We start from the raw sequence: 24,178 nt of genomic DNA on the forward strand, positions 1-24,178 counted from the left end.
CTGCAAGATGAGCAAACATTTCTAATAAATTTTAACTTGATAAATGAACGATGTCTTACAATATGAGTAGCATGTGATGCCAAATGTCACATGATCACAACTGAGTCAATGGTTCTTCTCTCTCTCTCCCTCTCTGCGGGATTGTGAGTGATCATCTCCCATGCTCGGATGCTTGGTGCTTGGTCTCAGGCCACGATGTTTGGCAGCAATCAGTGATTTTTCAGCAAGTTGGAAGGTACCCACAACTGGCACTAGTGTATTTTTTGTCACTTCAAAGCATCTATGGACAGTCCTTTGCTTTTCCATTCAAGAGTAAGCTTGGGAATGCTTTGCTCCATTCTAGATCAGGCTGCCTGCAGATATGAACCCTTTCCTCTGCTGCCCTATTGCCAGTTGCATTAAATACGATATATGACAAGAGTTTATTAATACTGTGCTACAGTCAACATCCATGCAAGTGTATACAATGACCCTTTTCAGAAAAATATTCCATTAAGCCAATAATAGTGATTCTGTTACTGATAGTGAAAGTCATCCTACACAATAACCCTCCTCTCTCTTGTCTCCCTCACACCAGCCAAATTATTTCTCTTTAAATTTTGTATTTTCGTTAATAGTTTGTATTACAAAATTACAATACTGCAATCATTTTTATATGAATATTTTTGGGTTGTGAAACGAATCATCTAAGTTTCCATTATTTCTTGTATTTCTTTAATATACAAGTGCTTTGGATTACAAGCATGAATTACGCTCACAAACCAAGGTTTTACTGCATTTGATACACAGTAAATGTTCAATGAAAGTTAGTTATAATTATGCCACAATTACTTAACAGATTTTTAAATGTATACAATTATGACAAAAGAACAGATGCATTTCCAAAATCAAAAACAATTTCTTATACCTTTAATAGTTATCAATCATAAAACCAGATGTTTCAAAGTACAAATTATACAAAAACACTTACACGATTGCTTTAGCTGCTCATCTGCTTTTTGCGGATAAATTGGATGCCATGTATAATCAATTGTGAGCATGACACTTGGGACAGTCCAGCATTCAACCCAACCAGCTCTGTGAAGAACAAAAAATTAAGTTCTAGTCAGGTACTTATTCCTTTAATTGTATCCAAACGCTAGTTACAGATAATCAACTTTTATCATTATTCTTTGAAAGAATCAGAAGAATAATTTCTCCACATACAAACACAAAATACTCACTTTTCTTGTGTAATGTTCCGCCATTTTGGTTTAACAGTTTTCTGCCCACTTTGACACTCAGCAGGAATACCGGTATCATGAGTCATTTTGTTTGGGTGGCAATTCTTCACCAGCATAAATAATGAGTATTTACTAGGGTGGCAATCTGGTAGAAATAAATGAAGATCAACATCTTCTCCCTAAAAAAGAATTTATTATAAGCCAAAGTAATACAACAGGTACACAAAGATGTTAAATTTCTAATTATAGCCAAACCTATCTATAACAATCTTCAGAATACAAAAGAAATACAAAAGGCAGATTTTACAATGAACAGTCAATTAAATAACAGAGTTAAGATTTTATATGGACTACAACTAAATTCTGATAAGTTAAGAAAATCAAGGAAATAAATAGTATGGTTTCCACAAAATAGTAAAAAAGATGATCTTTTGATGGTATCCATGGGTATTTCACATGTAATTCAGTAAAAAAAAAATTTTTAAAAACCAGCTAAATTCAGGTGGTATATGTTCTGCATTTTATTAATTTTTAAAATATGATTGTCTCTTGATTCTAGTTAAGTCTTGGTTCATCAATTGGCTTTTAAGAATTCTGAATTGAAGGGGTGCCTGGGTGGCTCAGTTGGCTGAGTGCCAGACTCTTGATTTCAACATAGGTCATGATCTTACGATTGTAAGTATAGAACCTGCTTGTGATTTCCTCTCTGCCCCTCCCCAATTTGTGCTCTCCTATGTCTCAAAATAAATAAATAAACTTTTTTTTTTTAAAGGAGAAGAATTCTGAATTGATACCCCAAAGGATCTTCATTTGGCTTCACTTTTATCCTTATAGGTCGGTGCCCTAATCTTGTTCAAGCAGTCAGCCTGACATGCTTGACTTCTTTTCTTTTCTTTTTTCTTTTCTTTTCTTTTCTTTTCTTTTCTTTTCTTTTCTTTTCTTTTCTTTTCTCTTTTCTTTTCTTTCTTTCTCTCTCTCTCTCTCTCTCTCTCCCTCTCTCTCTCTTTCTTTTTTTTCAGCTTTTATTATTAAAGAATTTTATTTTATTTTATTCAAGTTTTTATTTAAACTCCAGTTAGTTGGGGCGCCTGGGTGGCTCAGTCAGTTGAACGTCTGACTTCAGCTCAGGTCATGATCTTGTGGTCTGTAAGTTCAAGCCCTGGGTCGGGCTCTGTGCTGACAGCTCAGAGCCTGGAGCCTGTTTCAGATTCTGTGTCTCCCTCTCTCTCTGACCCTCCCCTGTCTGTCTGTCTCTCTGTCTCTCTGTCTCCCCAGGCTCTGTCTCTGTCTCAAAAATAAATAAACATTAAAAAAAAAAATTTAACTCCAGTTAGTTAACATATAGTGTAATATTAGTTTCAGGAGTAGAATTTAGTGATTCATCACTTACAGGTAATAATACCTAGTGCTCATCAGAAGTACCATCCTTAATTCCCATCACCAATTTGGCCCATTCTCCTGCCCACCTCCCTTCCAGCAACCCTCCCTTCTTTATTGTTAGGAGTCTGTTTTATGGTTTGCCTCTCCTTTTTTCCCCCTCTGTTCATATGTTTTGTTTCTTACATTCTACATGAGTGAAATCATATGGTATTTGTCTTCCTCTGACTTACTTTGCTTAGCATTAATACACTCTAGCTCCATCCATGTCATTGCAAATGGCAAGATTTCACTCATTTTTATAGTTGAGTAATATTCCACTGTAGATATATACCACAACTTCTTTATCCATTAATCAGTCAATGGACATGTAGGCTCTTTCCATAATTTGGTTATTGTAATAATGTTGCAATAAACATCAGGGTGCCATGATGCCTGATTTCCTTTTTTGTTTTTAATTTTTTTTAAATATTTATTTAGTTTAATTTAGAGAGAGACAGAGTATGAGTGGGGGAGGGACAAAGAGAGAGAGGGAGACACAGAATTTGAAGCAGGTTCCAGGCTCTGAGCTATCAGCACAGAGCCCGATATAGGGCTCGAACTCATGAACCCTGAGATCACGACCTGAGCCGAAGTCAGATGCTTAACCAACTTAGCCACCCAAATGCTCCTGATGCCTGATTTCTTAACAGGCAGCATAGTAGAGTGGTTAAGAGAATGGAGCCCTAACCTTTACCACTTGGATTCAAATTCCAACTCAGCCATTCACTAGTCACACGACAAGTTACATAAACTCAGCTTCTCAGTTTCCTATTTCATAAATGCAGGTAAAACAACTACCTCAAGTGGATTGTTCTGAGAATGAAATGAGTTAATACACATAAAGCACTTGGAATAGTGTCCAGAACACAGAAAATGTTTAATAGGTGTTAGCAGTTCTTATTATTATTGTTGCTATTTTTTTTACCACCACACCTCCATCAATACAACAACAACTTCTGATTGCCCATATGCTAAAATTAGGTGTTCCACAGAATTTTTAACATTAGAGCTGCCTTTCATATAAAAGGAAAAAAGGTATTTGTGGCTATTCCCTGAATTCATGTTTACAATTAGTAACGGAATACAGGGAAGTGTAAAATCTAGTTCATACACTGTAAACATTAGAGGGGGTTTTCAAAAGAACATGTAGGTTAGCCACAAGGGTTAGAAATGAACTGTAAGAAAATAATCAACTTGGAATTTTCATTTTATTGCCCAACTCCTCAGGGGAAGTTGGGAAACTTAAGAGAATGACAGAACATCACAGTTGACTGCAAAAATGAAACAGCAGCATTTCTGTGACAATGAAGCTCATAAACAATGGTGGAAAGCTAAAATACTAGAGGATGGCAACGGGATAGGCAGGGAAAAGTAAAGGTAAGCTTTGGGAAATCAAACTTACTAATAAACCTGTGGAATAAGGAATGTATGCAATTATACGTACTCTTAAAGAGAACTTGGTGTTACACGTAGCTGGAACAAAGTCCGTAAAAGGCAAAGAGAAATCAATGTTTAATGTTTCCCCACAGGCTGCCAGATACACTAACAAAAAGAGAAAAAAAAATTAACTTCAATAAAACTTGAAATCAAAATTGCCTTAAATACATACCTAAAAAAATTAAAGACAATATGCTCAGTCTAATACAAACTCTGAAATAGTTCCCTGAAAGTATTATAAGACAATGGAAAAAAGATCAATTCTAGTTTCCATTAAAACTATAAATTCAACATCAATTTCCTTTTTTGGCATTTGTCTTAATGAACAGAATACTTAACTTAATTTTCATGTTCTTACCATTTTCTTGTTGTTTAGTGGAACAATCAATCCAATTGTGTTGATTAGCAGCCCAAATCATTTCAAATTGATGAAACATGATTTTAAAATTCCATGTATATGGCACAAATGAAAAAATGTCTGGAGCACTATCACTAGACCAGTCTTGAATTAAATCTAAAATTATGGGAGTGGGAGACAGAAAGCAAAATTAATTGAAATTCAGACAACAAAATATAAATATTCTAACACCAGACAAAAATAAATTTTTTCTTTTGTAAGAAGAAGTTTTATGCTGAAATATTACAAGATGATTAAGATACAGCTAAATGATTAACAGTAAACCAATGTTTACCTACCAATTACAGTTCCAAATAAGAGAAATTTTATGCATTTCATATACCTATTATTTTTTAAAGAAACTTTAGAAGACAAAAGAAAAAAGAATCACCTGGTAATCCACACCCAAATATCTATCATTGTGCATATGTTTCCTTCTAGTTCTTTTCTATGTACATTTTTATACTATCTTAGATGTCCATATTTTATATATTGCTTTTTCTCACTGAACTCAAAATTTTTCCATGTTATTTCATACACATTAACAAAATCTTTTTTATAATATAATGTCAATATATTTGTAATAGAATCCAAGTCAGTGACTCTTTGCTTATAACATTATAAAATATAATACATTTCTCAGAGAATGTCACAATTTGTGTATGTAGCTAAAACACACCAGAAACAGCATTTTGAAAATACCAATGACAACATTGTTAAAACACTCTGAGATTATGCTTTTTATATTCTCTATTAGAGCCTCTCAGCTCCCATAATTTCCCCCAAATAGCATTACAAAGTCATGTAAGGGTAGTCAGACAGAAACAAAATTATTGAAAATATCCTCCAAAAAAATGAAAAGATGCCAACAATCACACAAGGAGTTAATAACCATAGTATTTACAATGGAAAATAATGCTTCTGCCAGAAACAGTACTCTGCTTTTATTAGCCAAGCATTTTTTTCATGTTTAATTTTATATACAGGCTGTGTGTGTGTGTGTGTGTGTGTGTGTTTAATATAATATTGTCAAATTGGCTAATATACAGTGTGTAAAGCGTGCTCTTGGTTTTTGGGGTAGATTCCCATGGTTCATCACTTACATACAAAACCCAGTGTTCATCCCAACAAATGCCCTCCTCAATGCCCATCACCCATTTTCCCATCTTCCCGACCTCCCCAGCATCAACCCTCAGTTCGTTCTCTGTATTTAAGAGTCTCTTGTAGTTTTCCTCCCTCTCTCTCTGTTTGTAACTATTTTTACAGCTTTCCCTTCCCCCATGGTCGTCTGTTAAGTTTCTCATGATCCACATATAAGTGAAAACATGATATCTGTCTTTCTCTGACTGACTTATTTCACTCAGCATAATACCTTCCAGTTCCATCCACATTAACAAAAATTTTAATGAGAGTTCATTAAAGAGATTTACTAGGATTTACTCAACCATTTAATAATCTTGAATATTTAGATCCTTTCCAAATTTTTGTGTTTTATATAATTTTATTTCTATTCTCATGCAAGATATTTTACATATTCAGGATTACTTTGTTAGTATAGATTCCAGAAGCAGAATGACTAGGTCAAAAGTTTATAAGTTTTTTTTAAAGTTCTTACAAATGCCAATGATTTAAATTAATAATATGCAGTTTTATTATATCATCAATAAAAGGCATATGGCAATTAATCTGTTCTATGAATAAAGGAAGATTCCACTTGACACTTTTACTTTAAATATATTTTTACTTCACTTAACAAGCAATCACAGTGGTTCATCATACTGCATTATCTATGCTTGCTTCTAAACTTTTACTGCCATATGCCACCCTACCTAACATGACTCCATCCCAATTTTCTTACTTTATTCTTCAGCACAATGGTTAGCAATTGAGAGACCCAAAAGTCATCAATGGAATTGACTCTACAATATAAACTTATCATTCATCAAGCTTATTTTCTCACTTTTCTTCTTCATAAATATTTTTAGTTCTGAACTTTTACTCAAGTTCATCGTATTCACCCTATCTAAAATAAGTATACTCTTTGGTATCCTCTCTGCTGAAAGAAAACTCTAGCCATCTTTAACAAGAGCATAATAATTGAGACCTTATCAAAATAAAAACCTTCTGCACAGTGGAGGAAACAATAAGCAAAACTAAAAGGCAACTGATGGAATGGGAGAAGGTTATTTGCCAATGACATATCAGATAAAGGGCTAGTATCCAAAATCTATAAAGAACTTATAAAACTTAACACCCAAAAAAACAAATAATCCAATAAAGAAATGTGCAAAAGACATGAATAGATACTTCTCTAAAGAAGACATCGAAATGGCTAACAGACACATGAAAACATGGTCAACATCACTCATCATCAGGGAAATACAAATCAAAACCACAATGAGATACCACCTCACACCTGTCAGAATGGTTAACATTAACAACACAGGCAACAACAGATGTTGGCGAGGATGCGGACAAAGAGGATCTCTTTTGCATTGTTGGTGGGAATGCAAGCTGGTGCAGCCACTCTGGAAAACTGTATGGAGGTTCCTCAAAAAACTAAAAATACAACTACCCTACAACCCAGCAATTGCACTACTAGGGATTTATCCAAGGGATACAGGTATGCTGCTTCGAAGGGACACATGCACCCCCAGTGTTTATAGCAGCGCTATCAACAATAGCCAAAGTATGCAAAGAACCCAAATGTCCATTGATGGATGAATGGATAAAGAAAATGTGGTAAATATATACAATGGAGTATCACTCAGCAATCAAAAGGAATGAAATATTGCCATTTGCAACTATGTGGATGGAAGAACAGGGTGTTATGCTAAGCAAAATTAGTCAGAGAAAGACAAATATATAACATCACTCATATGAGGACTTTAAGATACAAAACAGATGAACATAAGGGAAGCGAAGCAAAATAATACAAAAACAGGGAGGGGGACAAAACATCAGAGACTCTTAAATATGGAGAACAAACAGAGGGTTACTGGAGGGGTTGTGGGGGGGGGGGGAGGATGGGCTAAATGGGTAAGGGGCATTAAGGAATCTACTCCTGAAATCAAGATGCACTAGATGCTAACCTGGATGTAAATTTAAAAATAAATTAAATTTTAAAATTAAAAAAAAAAAAAAAAGAATGAGATATACTGATAGTCCAACAAACATAAACTCAGATAATCCAATAATCACCTCAGGAAACCAATGTAGTTTTATATAAAGCTATTAGCCAGTTTCTATCTTATCAAGTGTTATTAGTTTTTTCTTCAATATTTTATTTGAAATTTCAAGGTTTTCTTCAATATGGTTACCTTACCACCATATAAATACCTTTACTCATAAATATTAAGAACTATGGTAATAAAATATTTCTACTAGGAGCCTCTACTGCTATTTCTAATATGTATTTCTCTCTCTTTTTTTTTAAGTAGGCTTCACCCCAGCACAGAGCCCAGTGCAGGGCTTGAACTCAGGATACTGAAATCAAGAGCTGAACTGAGATCAAGAGTTGGAGGCTTAACCACCTGAGCCACCCAGATGCCCCTATATATTTCTCTTTAAACCAAAAGCTGCTCTCATTAGCAGATGGATCTTATGAAATAATTTAATTTAAAAAAGGCAGAGGGGTGCCTGGGTGGCTCAGTTAAGCATCATACTTTGGCTCAGGTCATGATCTCATGGTTTGTGAGTTTGAGCCCCATGTCAGGCTCTGTGCTGACAGCTCAGAGCCTGGAGCCTGCTTCAGATTCTGTGTCTCCCTCTCCCTCTGCCCCTCCCCCACTCACGTTCTATCTCTGTCTTAAAAATAAACATTAAAAAAATAATAAAAATAAAAAAGGAAGCACTTTTATGAGGACTGCTTTACTTATTTAGACACCACATTTTTATAAGTTATTAAGTTTGTAATGAGCACCAGGTATTGTATGAAAGTGCTGAATCTCTATATTGTACACTTGAAACTAATATTACTCTGTATATTAACTGGAATTTAAATAAAAATTTAAAAAATAAGTTATTAAGTTGGTAATCTAAATGTTCATGTGGAAAAACTCACTTTATAATTAGGTTGTTAGACAAACACCCTATGAAATGTCAGTCAACTGTATTGCAGCTTTGCAATAATTGTTAATATTGTTTTCTTCTCCCCCTTATCAGAGTAAATCTAAATCACTTTTGATGTTACCAGAAGAGAATTCACTTGTGCCTTTGTTTTATATCTTTTATTCCTGAGACTCTTTATTATACTTATCATGAAGCTATCTTTGTCCCATGCTGAAATCTCTTAAGAACAACTATGTCTCACTAATAATTGGCCTAAGAATGGTTATTGAGGAATATCAGGCATTCCCTCATTCCAAATTAGATAAGGTACTTTCTACAGAATTCTGTCAATAGGGAAATATAAAACTGAGTAAAGAGAAAAGCAATTCAAACACTATGACTAAGTATGTTCACTCCCAGGCTAAACCTATACTACTCTACAATAGTCATCCTTATTAAAGAATAAATTAGTTTTTAAAGGATTCTAGAAAGCAATAGAAGAAATATGACTAAATGTTAGAGCTATAAACTCTGCGATATGAGATCTTACGTTTTGTACCTTTCTGTTTTCTTTAAATTTCTCCAAATAAATTGTAGAAAAAAAAATGAATTGCAATAGGTATAAACTTAAAGATTAGAGATAAAGAAAATAATTTAGGGAAAAGATGATTGTAATTTGTGAAATGTGCACTTGGCTGTTTAAAAGTGACTAATACAATGCTCAGTCTAAACGAAAGTGTTACTCCAAAATTAAAAATTTTGTATCTTGAGAAATAATCTAATCAAACTATTTTTAGTACTGCTAATGTCTAAGAATGTGAAATGTGAAGGATTAAATGCTTGAAAATAGGAATCTATTTTAAAAGGTTAACAAAGTGGCATGCCTGGGTGGCTCAGTCGGTTAAGCATCTGACTCTTGATTTCAACTCAAGGCATAATATCGCTATTCATGGAATGGAGCCCCACATTGGGCTATGTACTGACAGCATGGAGTCTGTGCAGGGTTCTCTCTCTCCATCTCTCTCTGCCCTTTCTCTTTTCTCTCTCTCTCTCTCAAAGTAAATAAACTTTTTTTTTTTAAATAAAAGCTTAGCAAAGTTAAAAAATACAAAATCTTAAGTGAAAGGGAAATGGCTACAGCCGAAGAAGCTATATATATAACATATTCTTGAGCCAGACTACCTGGGTTGAAATACTAGCTTGACAGACTTACTAGTTGTATGACCCTGAACAAACTCTTTGACCACACTGTAACTTACTTTCCTCATCTGTAAAACAAGGATAACAATAACATCGATCTCAGGAATTATTATAAGGATTCAACAATATGCAAATTTCTTAGAACAGAGATATATAAGATGCACTATTAAGTTTTAACTATTTTTTTTTCATAAATCTGAATTGAGGAGTACTTAGTCAACATTCAACTTCACTGACAAAAGTTTAACTTGCCAGGGATTTTGTTATAATTTCTACTATTGGCACTCTGACTTAAGCCTTGAAGAATTCTATAACTCCAGGAATGCAGAAGCATTCCATCAAGTCCTCATAATAAAGTTCCCACTCAAACTAGAAAACAAATATAAAAGACTTATGATTGAACAAATTGTAATAATGGCATTATAAAATTTCCAAACTCTAGCAATAGCAAAATTAGGGTAGAAATTATTATCTCTACTTCACAGATAAGGAAACAGAAGGTTAAATAATTAGATAATTTGGCCAACATTATACTGCTAGTAAATAAAGTCAGGGCCAGACTATCTATGAATACCTTAATACTAAATCCCTAATTATCTAATAGTACACAGAACAGATCAGATGCTTGTAATATAGATATTTAATCAGATGACTGAGAGGGAGTGATGGATGGATCGATAAATGCAGCAGTCAGTAAAGCAAATATTAGATGCTCTGGGGTAGCCACTGACCCTGGCAAATCACACCAATTTTGTTTAGCTAAACTTTTTATGGGAAGGTTCTATAAATATAACTTATTTTTATGTAGTTATATTTCTGTTAGAGATCAAGATAACATGTTCCTAAACCCATACCCATATAGGTATGTTCCCTACCCATATAATATGAGTAGCTATTATAATATGCTTCAAGAAATAAAGGAATTTTTTCCAACTAACGATAACATTAACTCAATATCCATGCCAACAGAAAGGAGTAAGTAGTGGCTCCAGATACAAAATAACATACCCTCGGTGGTATGGGAATGTAAATTGGTACAGCCACTGTGGAAAACAGTATGGAGGTTCCTCAAAAACGTAAAAATAGAAATATCATATGATCCAGTAATTCCACTACTGGGTATTTACTCAAAGAAAATGAAAACATAACTCATAGCACCCCTATGTTTATTGCAGCTTTATTTCCAATATCCAAGAAATCAAAGCAAACTAAGTGCCCACAATAGATGAATAAAGATCTGGGGTATCTGGGGTACACACACACACACACACACACACACACACACACACACACACACACACAGAGGAATATTACACAGCCATAAAAAAGAATTAAATTTTGTCATTTGTAGCAACATAGGCAGACTTAGAGGGTATACACTAAGTGATATAAATCAGACAAAGAAAGACAAATACCATATGCATGTGGAATCTAACAAACAAACACAAAGAGCAGAGACAAATCCATAACTACAGAAAACAAGTTGATGGCTGCCAGAGGGGAAGGGGGTAAAGAGATGAGGATAATAGTTGAAGGGGAGTGAGAGTTACAGGCTTTTAGTAATGGAATGAGCAAGTCATGAGAATGAAAGGCACAGCAAAGGTAATACAGTCAACGGCATTCTAATATCATTGGTGACAAAGTGTAGCTACACTTGTGGTGAGCACAGCATAATATATAGAGTTGTTGAATCACCATGTTGTATACCAAAACAAATGTAACGTGTCAACCATACTTAAAGAAAAATTAAAAAACATACTTGACTATTTGAATATACCTTTTGTAGATTACAATAACTGAAACAAAATAATGAAACCATGCTGATGCCTAACTCAGGTAAAGAAAGAAATTAATTCATCCTCCCCAAATTATTCCCCACTAGACTGACACAAAGCACCTAAGATGAGTTCTTTCATTTTTTTTCCTAAGCCCAATTTTGGGTTCATCTTTTCCTTGTTTGAGGTAAAAGAAAAAACAAAATATATTTAAATTTTCCCTTTTATATGCTTAGCTCAAAAAGAAGTGTAAAATAAACTATGAACTCTATCATCAAATCCCCAGGTTGAATCTAAAAGCAAAACTTACTGAATATAAAAAAGTTCACTGTAATAAATTTCACTGTATTTACATTTATTAGAAAGTTACCAGTAAAGAAGTTCTTCTGTGCAAAGATGAAGTGGTAGGTGGCTTTATAAACTTCTAATTCACACTGCCATGTCTGTGGCATGTTCCATATTCGGGGGTAACTGGCATTGATGTGGAACTGCAAACAAAACGTTAAGTAAAAATGTTAGAGCTTACAATGTGATATTGTGTGAACAGCACTAGAAATAAACTCACACACACACTAGTGAGTAATTAAAACTTATTTTCCTGCTGAGATGAACAGAAGATCCCTCAAAGATTTTAATATTAATGTGACTAAACATCAGTATCCATGGTTACATCTAGCTCCTTGAAATACTAAGCCATGATGTGGCCAGAAAACTTTAAGAACAACAAATCAGGCTACAGTTTTGATACTGTACTCTAGCTAAACTAACAGAGTAATAGCCAATATCCTTCATTCCTCCTTAAATCTAATCGGTTATGTGAGTCTCAGGGTTGGGGATGTGGAGCACAATGCATATACTATCACACAGATGTGTGGTCACCAGTGCCTCCCAGGTTCCCATTTGGAAGTTTGGTAATTATTGATCTGACATGGTGCTTTGTTATGTATTACACCTATCAAAGTTGGGCAAGAGCTGCCTGACCAGGAAAAGCATTATTGCAGCACTATTTACCAGCAAGAGCTCAGGAATTCATTAAAATGCTGAACATGCCAGTTTAATATACATTTATGATATTCAATATATTCTTGGTAATTGTAAAATTTTCCTCTTACTTTACATATATATCATCTATAAATATAGATGCTTTTTTTTTTTAAACAATTAAGGACCCAATGATACCATCTTATAAAAGAATCCTCTCTTAATATCAGCCATTCTAGATAGTGGCTTTTGATATTATTTTTAGTGTCCCTGATAAAGAATCTGCCTGATTAATGAAACAAGTCTCCAATCTGTGATTTTAATCATAAACATTCATATATTCTTTATAATATGGAGCACTCTAGGGTATCAATAAAATTTTCTTCTTTTTACCTCATTCACCAAGTAAAAAGCAAAATGACATATTAAGCCATAAGAAAGAATCCAATGGGGCCAGAAACATAGTGAAAGATTATCTTATTTACAACATAGGAATTAGTCTAGTCATAAAATGAAGTTTAAAAATAATATTGTAACAACTTTTCATATTTCTAAAGACCAAAACCATGTTAGCACTGCGCCTGATATTCACTTAGCCCAAAAGCAGAAGCAGAGCAAAAGAGAGATGTCAAACACAGTCCACAGCACTGGAAATCTACTCCGCTTCACAAAATAGGGCCAAGAGCACTTGGTGGTTCTTGAATGAGGTGAACCATTTAATGACTTCCCGGTCATTAAAATTTTGTATTAAAAATTAAAATCAAATTCATATTTTATATATGTATACATATCAACGTATACTCTAGACTTACTGCTAACATTTCTGCTTCTAAGAGGGTGCGGTATTGCATGCTGGTGGTGGCATCAACATGTAAGAGCTGTCCTTTAATGGCAGGAGTGTAACCTAGTTAGTGAAAACATAAAAATTAAGAACCTAAAAAAATATATATATCATTAAAAATTTGTACTGTAAACAACCCCCATCACCACCCAAAGAAGGAATCCCTAAAAAATGGTGACCAGACACTATATAAATACACCCCAATGAGGGGAGCTTGCTACCTAATAGGTGACCTTTCTCATTTTGGACAGCTCTAAAGGAGGCAAGTTCCATCTTCATAGAGTATCCATCCTGATTTTGCTTTCCAGTGCAAAACTATAAGTCTACTCTCTAAATGACAGTTTTTAAATATTAAAGATGATTCCCATGTCTTTTCTTCTCCCCCGGACTCAACGGTATCTATTTTCATCATTTTCAACTGTAACTTATATATGTGATGATAGTTTCTAAACAGATATTCCTTATGTAATGACAGTTAGCAAACAACATAGCCCCATTCTAAACAAAAACAGAAAAGCATAGATTATTTCACTTCTTTTCTTGAAGGGCTGCCCTTCTAAGCACACTAACACAGTGGTCATTATTATATGGCTAGTTCAAAATTCATCCTGCTCTGGGCATGTCTTTTCAAACGCTTGAATCTCTGAAAAAAATTTTAAATATATTTGAATTATATTTTGCTAATGTCTAAGACTTAAGTCTATTTTTCCTCTCAGTCATCTTAAAAGAATTCACAGTAAGTATGCTTGAAATACTGACCCCCTCAGCCCTCAGAGGCTCCCTTACCCCTGTGCACACATAATTGTACAAAAAAATTGGCACAAATATTTCCTATGTGCAATATCAGTTTACAAGTTGTAGAAGCACTCCCTTAAGAGAACCATTCTCAACTTTGTGCAAATGCCAACTGTCTTTTTCCTCCTAATATGTATCTGTAATTAAGACTAGCCTAAAGATTTTTTTTCCAATGCACTACTCTCAATCAACCAGTCCTAGAGAATCTCAAGCATCTGACAAGAATCTCAAGACTCAGTATGATTACTCTTTTAAAAACTAGCAAATGTAAGGTTTAACTCTTCATTTAAATAGCCTCAAAGTTACAGGGAAAAGATACACTATCCCATTCTCAGTCACCGTTTCACAACTGATTATCTAAGCAGGCAGACGCAATTACTACCTGTATACGAAAGCTAATAAATGTAGTTAACTTCTACCAGCCTTTTTCTTACACCAGCGACAAAAAAAAGTTGACAGAAACAAGTAAAGAGAGCCAGGAATGATACAAAAATTACTCTAATTATACTTAGCCATAGTAACATTGCTGATTAGTGACTTCAAAATATGGGTAAGCTGCTATTCTCTATACTCTGAAGGAAGTGAATAAATAAAGCATAATTTCATTTTAATTACTCTCAACTACAAATACAACAAAAGGATAGGAAGAGGAAAAAAAAATGAAGAAGCCTTTATAATATTTTGATAAATTTAACAAAATGTATCTAATCACATTATTAACTTGTATCAGAGTCCAAATTTCAAACGCATAATGAATTTAGATTAGGTCCAGAGTATTATTTAGTGTTTTAAATATGAAATGTTCTGCTTTTTAAAGCTATATTGTTCAAAGTACCAGGTTTACTCTCTGACAAAATCTATGAACAGTGTAACCTAAAACAAAACCTACCAGTCATTCAATCAAGTACTGCCCACATACCATGTGTCAGGTACTGGGTTCAGCACCCAATTTGCATCAGTTTAAAAAAAAGACACAGCACTTGCTCTCACAGAGCAACAGACTAATAGGGAAAACATATGTTAAACAAATTATGCCAAGTCTTACAAAATAGAAGTATAGGGTATAATGAAAGCATAAGACCTAACTTAATTAAAATTTTTTCCCCTTCTCTCTCGGTGCACAAATAATTTAATTATGTAATATGTACTGTTAAGTAAATGTAATAGAAAGCTGAAAAAGAAAACCCCATTAATGTTAGTCTAAATAGGCTAGCAAACTATTATTTATGTATTAATTATTCCTCTATTAATCATTTAAAATAGAAAAGTAATCATTTCAGCTTACCGTTTTCCTCAACTGTCATTGGAATATTAATTTCTAAATATGACCCAGCTCCTACATTTACATGTACAGCATTTGTTTCCTACCAAAAGAAAAAAATTAATTCACATAAAACAATTATTTTCTCACTAATTATACTCCCATTTTTCCTTTTCAGTTATTATCACAGACAAAATATAATCATCAATATTAAATAGGTATTAAAAGTTCCTAAGAACAAAAGTTCAAAGTTTTACCAAAAATACACTAAAGTAATTTGGCCAGGAGTAAAGGGAGAAAATGAATGAGACTACAGAAGGAAGGTCTATTACTAATTTTTTCTACTTTTGGCACTTAATGAAAGCAATACGTATAATTATTGCAGGGGGAAGGTGGTAGGAGCTCATAGAAATGAATATGAGTATAGAACTAGTCACAAGAAAAAGACCCTAGGAAATAATGTTCAAATTTTAGACACTATTTTCTAGTATATTATTTCAATAATTACCCTATTTTTGGTAAATAGCAAATCAATTGTAGCATCTGCAATAATATTCATTCGCAGTTCAAAAGCAAGAATCTGTCGTGGTCTCCCAGGCTGTGCAATTTCAGAAACTTTCAGAACTTGATAATCAGGTGGGAAGAAAAACTTCCATAAACAATCTCTATATAAGGAGGTAGAAAGAATAACTTGTTATTCAAGCAAAATTACATTTATAAGGGTGCAATATCAGTATTCTAACTTTGTACTATCATTGCTATCTCATTTAACAATTGGACATGAAATAGAAAAAAAATTAAGTCACAAAAGAAACCTACTCTAATTTCTTTTCAATAAAAATCAAAAGACTGTTTTCTCCAATGTTTTATACTTCCAGAAAGCAACAAGCTTTGAGTACTTAATATACTATTGTCAAATGAATCTAGACAAGAACAAATTTGCACTATTCACTATTCAAGTATTCTGTGAGAAATTAAAGACTTTTAATTTCTTTCTACAAGTATATCAATCGTCCAAAAGGCAAAGAAAGAACTGAAGGAGGATGGTGTAATTGGAGTCATTATTCCACTCTGGTTGAGTTACTTCACCCTTCTGAGGACACTTGACCTGCTTTCTTGTCTATAAAATAGGAAAAACTGGCGTCACAGAATAGATCTGATGATTAAATGACAGCATACATGGAAAAGACTTGGCAGTACATGCTGACGGAAAAAACAGCTATTATTTCTATTATTTTCATAATCATTTTTAAAAAATTTTTTTTAATGTTTTTACTTATTTTTGAGAGAGGAGGTGCAAGCAGGAGAAGGTCAGAGAGAGAGGGGGACAGAGGATCCAAAGCAGGCTCCAACTGACAGCAGTGAGCTTGATGTGGGGCTTGGACTCACAAACCATGAGATCATGACCTGAGCCAAAGTCGATGCTCAACCGACTGAGCCACCCAGACGCCCCTCATAATCATTATTTTTTAATCAATATGCTATCAGTAAGAGTCTACAGAGCAATAGATCTCTAAAAAGTAAAGAAGCTAAGCTCTAATGCATTTGCCTCCCCTCATTATTTAACAAAGATGAAAGAACCCAAAGAATTTCCATTTCAGTCTCCTATATCAGTCAAAATTATGTAATGTTATTCATAATTCAGAGAAGGTGCCAGTTTATGGATTTTAAACAGGAAGGGTTGAAAACAGAGTTGCCAGTAACAGAAAATTCTACTTGGAATAAATAAGATTGGGAAAAATTAGATGAATAGAACAAAATTTTCCAACTCACCCATCATAGACTATTAACTTGCCATGATTAAGTGTGTGTGAAAAGAAAATAAAGTACTGCAAATGTTTTGGCTACAACACACAGATATATAAAACTAAGACTATTAAAGACAAAAAAGACAAAAAAAATTCAATATGATCATTAGATGAAAATGGACTATTTGGTGGGTAGCAGGATATAATGAAAAGAACAGTGGACTTAAAGGGTTGGTTTGAATCTCAGCTCTAGATGTTATAGCATCATCTTGCCCAAATCACTGAACCTCTCTGCATCTCCATTTTCTCAAAGGTATAATAAGTTTACCATACCTGTCCTGTGTACCTCACTCGGTTATGAGAATCAATTGTGAAAATATAATGAAAGTACTTACGTGAAAGCAGTAAGAAACTAGACAATGTCAGGAATGTTTGCATTATTGTAATTATCATCTAAGGATTAAGTACAAATCTCATAAAAACTCTGTCATGAAAACTCTAAGAAAATATCTTGAAGGAAAAGCTGAATATCTTAGATTCAGAAAATCATGTAAAGGTGGTAGAAATGAAGTCAAATCAACAAGCTAAAAAGTCATTCTACATCAGAAATCAAAAACTTCACAAAACTGAGGGAACCATCCAATAGCAAAGTAGTTAAGATTTCTTCCTAAATTTCTTACGTCTTAGCAGATGCTAAGAAAACTGACTTTACTATTCACTTCTGAGTATAATTCATATTTATATAGAAACTCAAAATGGGGAAGAAGAAAAGGAAATGGCTACAATTGAGGAAATGCACCATTTGTACATGTAAGTGAGAAGCAAAGTATTACAATAACTTTTCTTTTTTCTTTTCTGTTTTTTAAATAAACATGGATATTTTGCTAAGTCCAGATTAAAAAAGGTATTGCTGTTCTCTCCTAGCATGGCAAGATCGACTGAAAACAGTTCATAAAGCAAATTTTTCTTTTATATTAACTTCATTGTCATTTCTCTATGTAATACAAAGATCACCTCAGAAGTGAATACGGTTATACAGTAAAAGAATTTGTTTGGATTTTCATGTAAATATATTCTAATATTTTTTAATGTAATAAAATTAATATAATTTAAAAATAATCACACTTTATTGAAGTCTTAGAAATGCAAAAATATTTTACGTATCTGCATTAAAAAACAGTGATTTTTAATTTTTTCCTTTCAAATATAACATTTTGTAACTGTTACTTAATGGGATGTAAAAACCCTAATTTCCAACTATTCCACTGTATATACAGCATGGCTGTATTTTTCCCGTAATACAGGAAAAACCTTATCATAAAAGGAAAATTTTAATCCAGTAATTTGAAAAGCATTTGTTTTCTAACCTGAAATTTTAAGTTGTTTACTTTCAAGTCTAACAAATAACCTAACCCAGAACTCAATGAAGTACTGTATTAGCATATTACCCATATTTAATGGGGCAGATATTCCTACACACTAGAGATACCAAGATTAACAGAACATTCCAGTTAACAAGTATATACTTCTTCTAACAGTGCTGGGTAGAAAGCATTTTTTAAAACAAGTATTAAAAGAGTCAGTATTATCAAGTCACTATCAGCACTCTTCATTAGTCTATCAATGGCCCAGTAATACCTGCTTCAGTGAACAATTTACCTTGCATTTCTCCATTCAAGCTAATTTATGAACAAAAAAACTAAACTTTAGGCAATGTCTATTTATATAAAAATTTACATGTTCCTTCATAATTAGTGGTAAATGTCCCCTTCTTTGCTTAAAATTCTTCATTAAGTAGAAAAAATATCAAAATTAGAATTACTTCAAAATTAACAGAATGAATAAAACATAAAAAAAATTTTCAGACACTGTCCATTACCTCTACTATAAAATTTCTATATCTTAACTATCTACAAATCTCCTAACAAACTATAGAAACTTTAAGACAAATCTCCACTGTCATCGTGCATTTGCAGAACTCTTCTTTTGCCTCCATTATTTGTACTCCTCTTCCTTTCTTGGCTAACTCCTACTTAGGTTTCAAAATTCAACTTACACGTTACCTCTACTAAAAAGTCTTCCCCAATTCTTCTCTCCTCTGATGAATTATGTATCTGTTATGGGAAGAACTATGTCCCCCTAAAAATTCATATGTTGAACTTCCAATCTTGAGGACTTGAGAATTTAATGTTTGGAGATAGGATCTTTAGAGAGTAATTAAGTTAAAATGAGGCCATCACGGTGGGCCCTAATCCCACCTGGGGTTCTTCTAAGACAAGGAAATGTGGACAGGGAGGCCTACAAGACATACAAAAGGGAAGACCATGGGAAGGCCAGAGAGAAGATGGCCATCAACAAGCCAAGGAGAAAAGCCTTGAATGCACTCTTTCCTCACAGCCACCCTCAGAAGGAACCAAATCTACCAACACTTTGATCTAAGAAGTCTAACCTCCAAAACTGTGAATAATGTCTGTTGTTTAAACCACACAGTCTGTGGTACTTTGTCACGCCAGTCTTGGCAAACTAGTACAGTACCTTTCTAAGTTCTTCATTGAGGCTTTTCCTTTACCTCTCTTACAGCACTTAATAGAAACTTCCGTTTCTTTTTCCTCACTAAAACTGAATGATAGATGTCTTTTATCTCTGAATCTCCACAGCCCCAACAACTCCAGGCATATTCATTGATTATACACAAAAGACAAAACATAGGAATCAATAAATATGCTCTTCATTCACCATTTTTCTAATGAATTAGCCCCTCCTTTAGAATGAATTTGCTTATGCCAATTTCTCTACAAACAAGTTATAATTTGAATTAAAATGTTTAGTGATACCTTACCCCGCCATAATATCTCATAAAAATATTAAGCTACTTTTTATAAAAATTATAGTATTGTCTTAATACACTTAAAGACTGACTATAAATATAATTTACTCAAGTACCTCTGCCTATCGGCCCATGGCCCATAGTTGAAATCTGTTCCTTTACCACAAACTATATCCAATCCCCAACATGGAGGCAAATCTTGTAATTTGCAATCCTCACTGCTCATTTCTCCTTCAGTATTTTCTTCTGTTTCTTCTGGAACAAGTCCTGTATTGCAGAATACACAATATAGAGGCAATTACTTAAAATTACTGTTAAAAGATTCCCTAGATCAAGAGTTCTAAAAATTTTTTGATCTCAGTAATTCTTTACAGTCATAAAATTACTGAAGATGCAAAGTGGGTTTTTTTGGTGTTATCTCTATCAAAATTTACTGCATTCAAAATTGAAATTGAGAAATTTTTATAAACTTTACTTTTAAAGTAACAAAGAACTCACTACATGTTGACACGTTTAATAAAACTAAACTAACTACATGTTGAAATAATGAAATGCTTAATAAAATTTAATGAGAATATGAAAAATTTTTTTAAAAATGAAATTTTAATTCCATTTTTAATGAAAATACTTTTCAATGAAAAATAACCACCATATTTTCAAAAACAAATTAATTTGGTAATAAGTGTTGGCATTGTTTTTATTTTGGCAAATCTCTTTAACGTCCAGCTTAATAGAAAATAAGTGAATTCGCATAGCTGCTTCTGTATTTAATCTGTTGTTCAAGGATATAAAGAAAACCTAGCCTCAAACAAATAGGTATTTTAATAGCTTTTGCAGATAATTTTGGGTATTCTTCTCTGACACTACACCAAAACTCAGCATGTGGTAGTTTCTTACAAGTTAGTTGCAATGTGGAATCTGAAACCCTATCACTGCATTTTTTGTACCCTGATACATTAAAATTTACTTATCTCTCTTATACTTTGAATAGATCTTTTAACCATGGCATGACTTTGTAATATCATGCATTTGGAAAATACTGGTTCACAGAGACATATGTTTCCCACATATTGATAAACTTCATTATTAAACATTTTAAAAATCAATTTGTTAATATCACTGTTGGTCTCATCAGAAAAATCCTCCCACTCACAGTGGCAGCCCCAAATTTTCTAAAATTCTAATTTTTATATGAAAACTCAAAATCATAGTTTGTCCCTAGCTGCTCCTTCAAGTGAAACCAGTGCTCCATGAAAAGAGCAAATAGTGTGGGTTAGAACTCAACTATCCAAGTGCTTTTCCTCCAAACATCAGTATACTTTGGTATACTGTGCATTTGCATTATATGTACTTGCCATTTTATCACACCAAATATTGAAAAGATTACTCAAGGGTCAAGATTTGATAAAAATAATTATTACTGCTTAATCAAAGACATTTTAAAGTGATACTGGGATTTGTTGTTCTACTATAAATGTGTGGCAGTGAAAAAGACAGTGATTAACAGTACATGCTAAAGTACCATCAGCTTACCCATTATTGCTTTTGTACCAACAGTGTCAATATGGTGAAAAAGGCAAATAACATTCTAGTTTCATTTTGAAAATACCCTGACCTCACAAATCCCATGAAAGGCATAAAAAGGCCAGAAGTAGGTAAAAACAGGTAAAAATATAATGTTTAGCTACTTTTATAAAACTCAAACCACCTGTGAAGTACTCTAACCAGCTAGATTTCAATCCTTAAACTTCAAGCCTCAAATCTAATATACTATGATTTTTTTTCTTAAGCAGTGTAAACTACCTTAACTGTCACCACATTCTCTAAAGGTTTTCACCCAAGGTCATTTACATTCACAATTTTTGAGGTATACTTGTAAAACCAGAATTGAACCAAAGATTCCTAAATTGTTCTCCTTTGGTCTGAAATAAATATTCAATTTTTGACAAATGACACAGACATTCTTTAGGTAAGCATTCTTACATCCACATTTACCATTTATTGATATTTATTTTATCGTAACTAAGGAGACTTAAGACATCATTATTAAATATCAATATTTCATAGAAGAAAGAGAATTGTAGCTACGAAACACACTTTAGAAGAGTAATACCTGGTTCATCCATGTAGTAGTAGATGTCAACATCATTTGACTGCATCACCACAAAACCTTCTCCCATTAATCTTGGTGGCCTAGAAGAAGGAGGGGAGAAGGCAAACTAAGTACATCTCCAGAATATAAAATGTTCAGTATTCTAATTATGGTAGTAATAGGAGAAAACAGAGAGAGAAAAAAATCTAAAAAGTAATCAACTGTAGCATCTTGAAAAGGATAAACATCTTTCACATGGACAATTAAGTATTCCATAGCTAGACTAAAGAATATTCCATGTTAGACTAAGTAATAAAGTGGTACTGAAAAATTTTTAGTCAATATATTAGTTTCAGAAAGAAAAAAAATTTTTTACATTTTTTAAGTTTTAAATGAGAGAAATCAATTTAAACAAAGTTTAATTAAATACAATAAAAGAACAATCATTAGAATAATTATATTCTGCATTTGCAATAAAAATTTACAATTAAACTTAAAATTCAACCATTTTATATTAATAATACCTTACAACTGAATAAGAAATATTTTATATATTTGTAAAATAAACCTTAATCTTTCAGAAATATTAAATTAAAAAATGTTGCCATTTTTATTTTTAACAACTTTATATTATCTATTTCCAAGAATATTTAGTTGATCAACTTGAAAACATTCTGGAATGAATGTCTCTCTACAATCACTTTCTCACAAACTAATTTTTATTTGCTTTGATTCAGCAATCCTTCTCTTTGTCATCCATACACCACCATATCTTCCTTCCATAGCAAAATTAACTTCTCAGTCATCAGATAATATACACAAATTCAGCAATCTTCTTCTAAGTATGTATTAAATGGGGGCACCTGGGTAGCTCATCAGTTAAGGTCTAACTCTTGATTTCGGCTCTGGTCATGATCTCTCAGTTTGTGGCGGTTCGTGGGATACAGCCCCATGTCAGGCTCCATGCTGACAGTGCAGAGCCTATTGGGATTCTCTCTCTCCCTCTCTTTCTGCTCCTCCCCCACTCATGTGCAGACTCACTGTCTCTCAAAATAAACTTTAAGAATATGTATTAAATGACAAAAGTTAATGTTTAATATCATCATTTAATCTCCACACTTACTTCTGAAGAGTGAAAACTACAATTTTAAATCTTTTTACAAAAATTAATAGCAAAACTTCTTTTATCTTACTCTTGTAATCTTCACAAAATTCCAATTTATTCAATATTATAATTTTTACCCATAAATATAGAAATGTGTACACAGCCCACATTCTACAAGATGTTTAGCAAAATCTGTGATTATGAAGAGTGAGATGAGCTAAACACAAAGCCTCCCTGGTACTAAAGTAAGGAAAACCTCTCCAACATTCTACCCAATCCCCAGAAAATCTAATAGCAAGCTAGCCAAAAGTTAGAACTAAGAAGGAATAATCATGCTTCTTATAACTTCATAAACTTTATATTGCCTACACACAAATATAAAAGCTGCGACATAGTGGAAACCCATTATATACACATATAAATTACACAAATGCAACCACGGAGCCTCCATCACAAAAAAGAACAGAGATTGATAATGACATAAAGACATGAGAGCTCTTATCCCCCCATGAGCCTGTGGCCTGGAGTTAGATGAGAGTAATGTGTCTGCTGTTTCTTCAGAGTTCCATTCCAATCATATGAAAGCATCCCACCACAATGAGGGTGAGTCTAGCATGCATCCTTCACACAATGTGTCTAGTGGGTATCATTCATACAATGTGAAGCAACTACTTCACTGAAGACAAAACAAATATGAAAAGCTAGACAGAAAACTGACCAGAACTTACCTGTTAAGTGAGTTCTAAAACTGTCAGTTTTCCAAGAGTAATTTGGATTCAATTTTCAACTTTTCATTAACTCAAAATAGTACTCCACTATACTGCATTGGTTGAATATACTATTAATTCATCCCTTCTGGAAATACAAATATACCTGTAATGTATATTTTCTAACATACAAACATGTAGGCGTAATTGCCCAAAATAAGTTTCCCAAATACAGTGAGAAGGAGAAAGGTACCATTATAGGTATTATCTTTTACCAAAATATTTAAAATTAGAGTTCATCAATGAAGAGTATATCCATT

The 24,178-nt window shown here is 33.2% G+C and overlaps 1 protein-coding gene across 8 annotated transcripts in view; it reads right to left on the reverse strand.

Annotated features, from left to right (window-relative positions):
• The window catches only part of KIAA1109 (KIAA1109 ortholog), a 225,473-nt gene that overhangs the window by 162,336 nt on the left and 38,959 nt on the right, over nt 1-24,178 (reverse strand). For all 8 annotated transcript variants that reach the window (XM_030313128.2, XM_032592904.1, XM_032592907.1 and 5 more), the window contains 10 exons: nt 22,068-22,147; nt 20,071-20,221; nt 15,888-16,044; nt 15,404-15,482; nt 13,295-13,386; nt 11,872-11,989; nt 4,438-4,593; nt 4,087-4,184; nt 1,224-1,402; nt 971-1,077 (listed from right to left, as the gene is read on the reverse strand). In XM_030313128.2, the coding sequence (XP_030168988.1) occupies nt 971-1,077; nt 1,224-1,402; nt 4,087-4,184; nt 4,438-4,593; nt 11,872-11,989; nt 13,295-13,386; nt 15,404-15,482; nt 15,888-16,044; nt 20,071-20,221; nt 22,068-22,147 (1,217 nt within the window). The remainder of the gene's footprint in view (nt 1-970; nt 1,078-1,223; nt 1,403-4,086; nt 4,185-4,437; nt 4,594-11,871; nt 11,990-13,294; nt 13,387-15,403; nt 15,483-15,887; nt 16,045-20,070; nt 20,222-22,067; nt 22,148-24,178) is intronic.

This window comes from Lynx canadensis, chromosome B1 (genome assembly GCF_007474595.2).
Source record: "Lynx canadensis isolate LIC74 chromosome B1, mLynCan4.pri.v2, whole genome shotgun sequence".
Lineage (NCBI taxonomy): Eukaryota > Metazoa > Chordata > Mammalia > Carnivora > Felidae > Lynx > Lynx canadensis.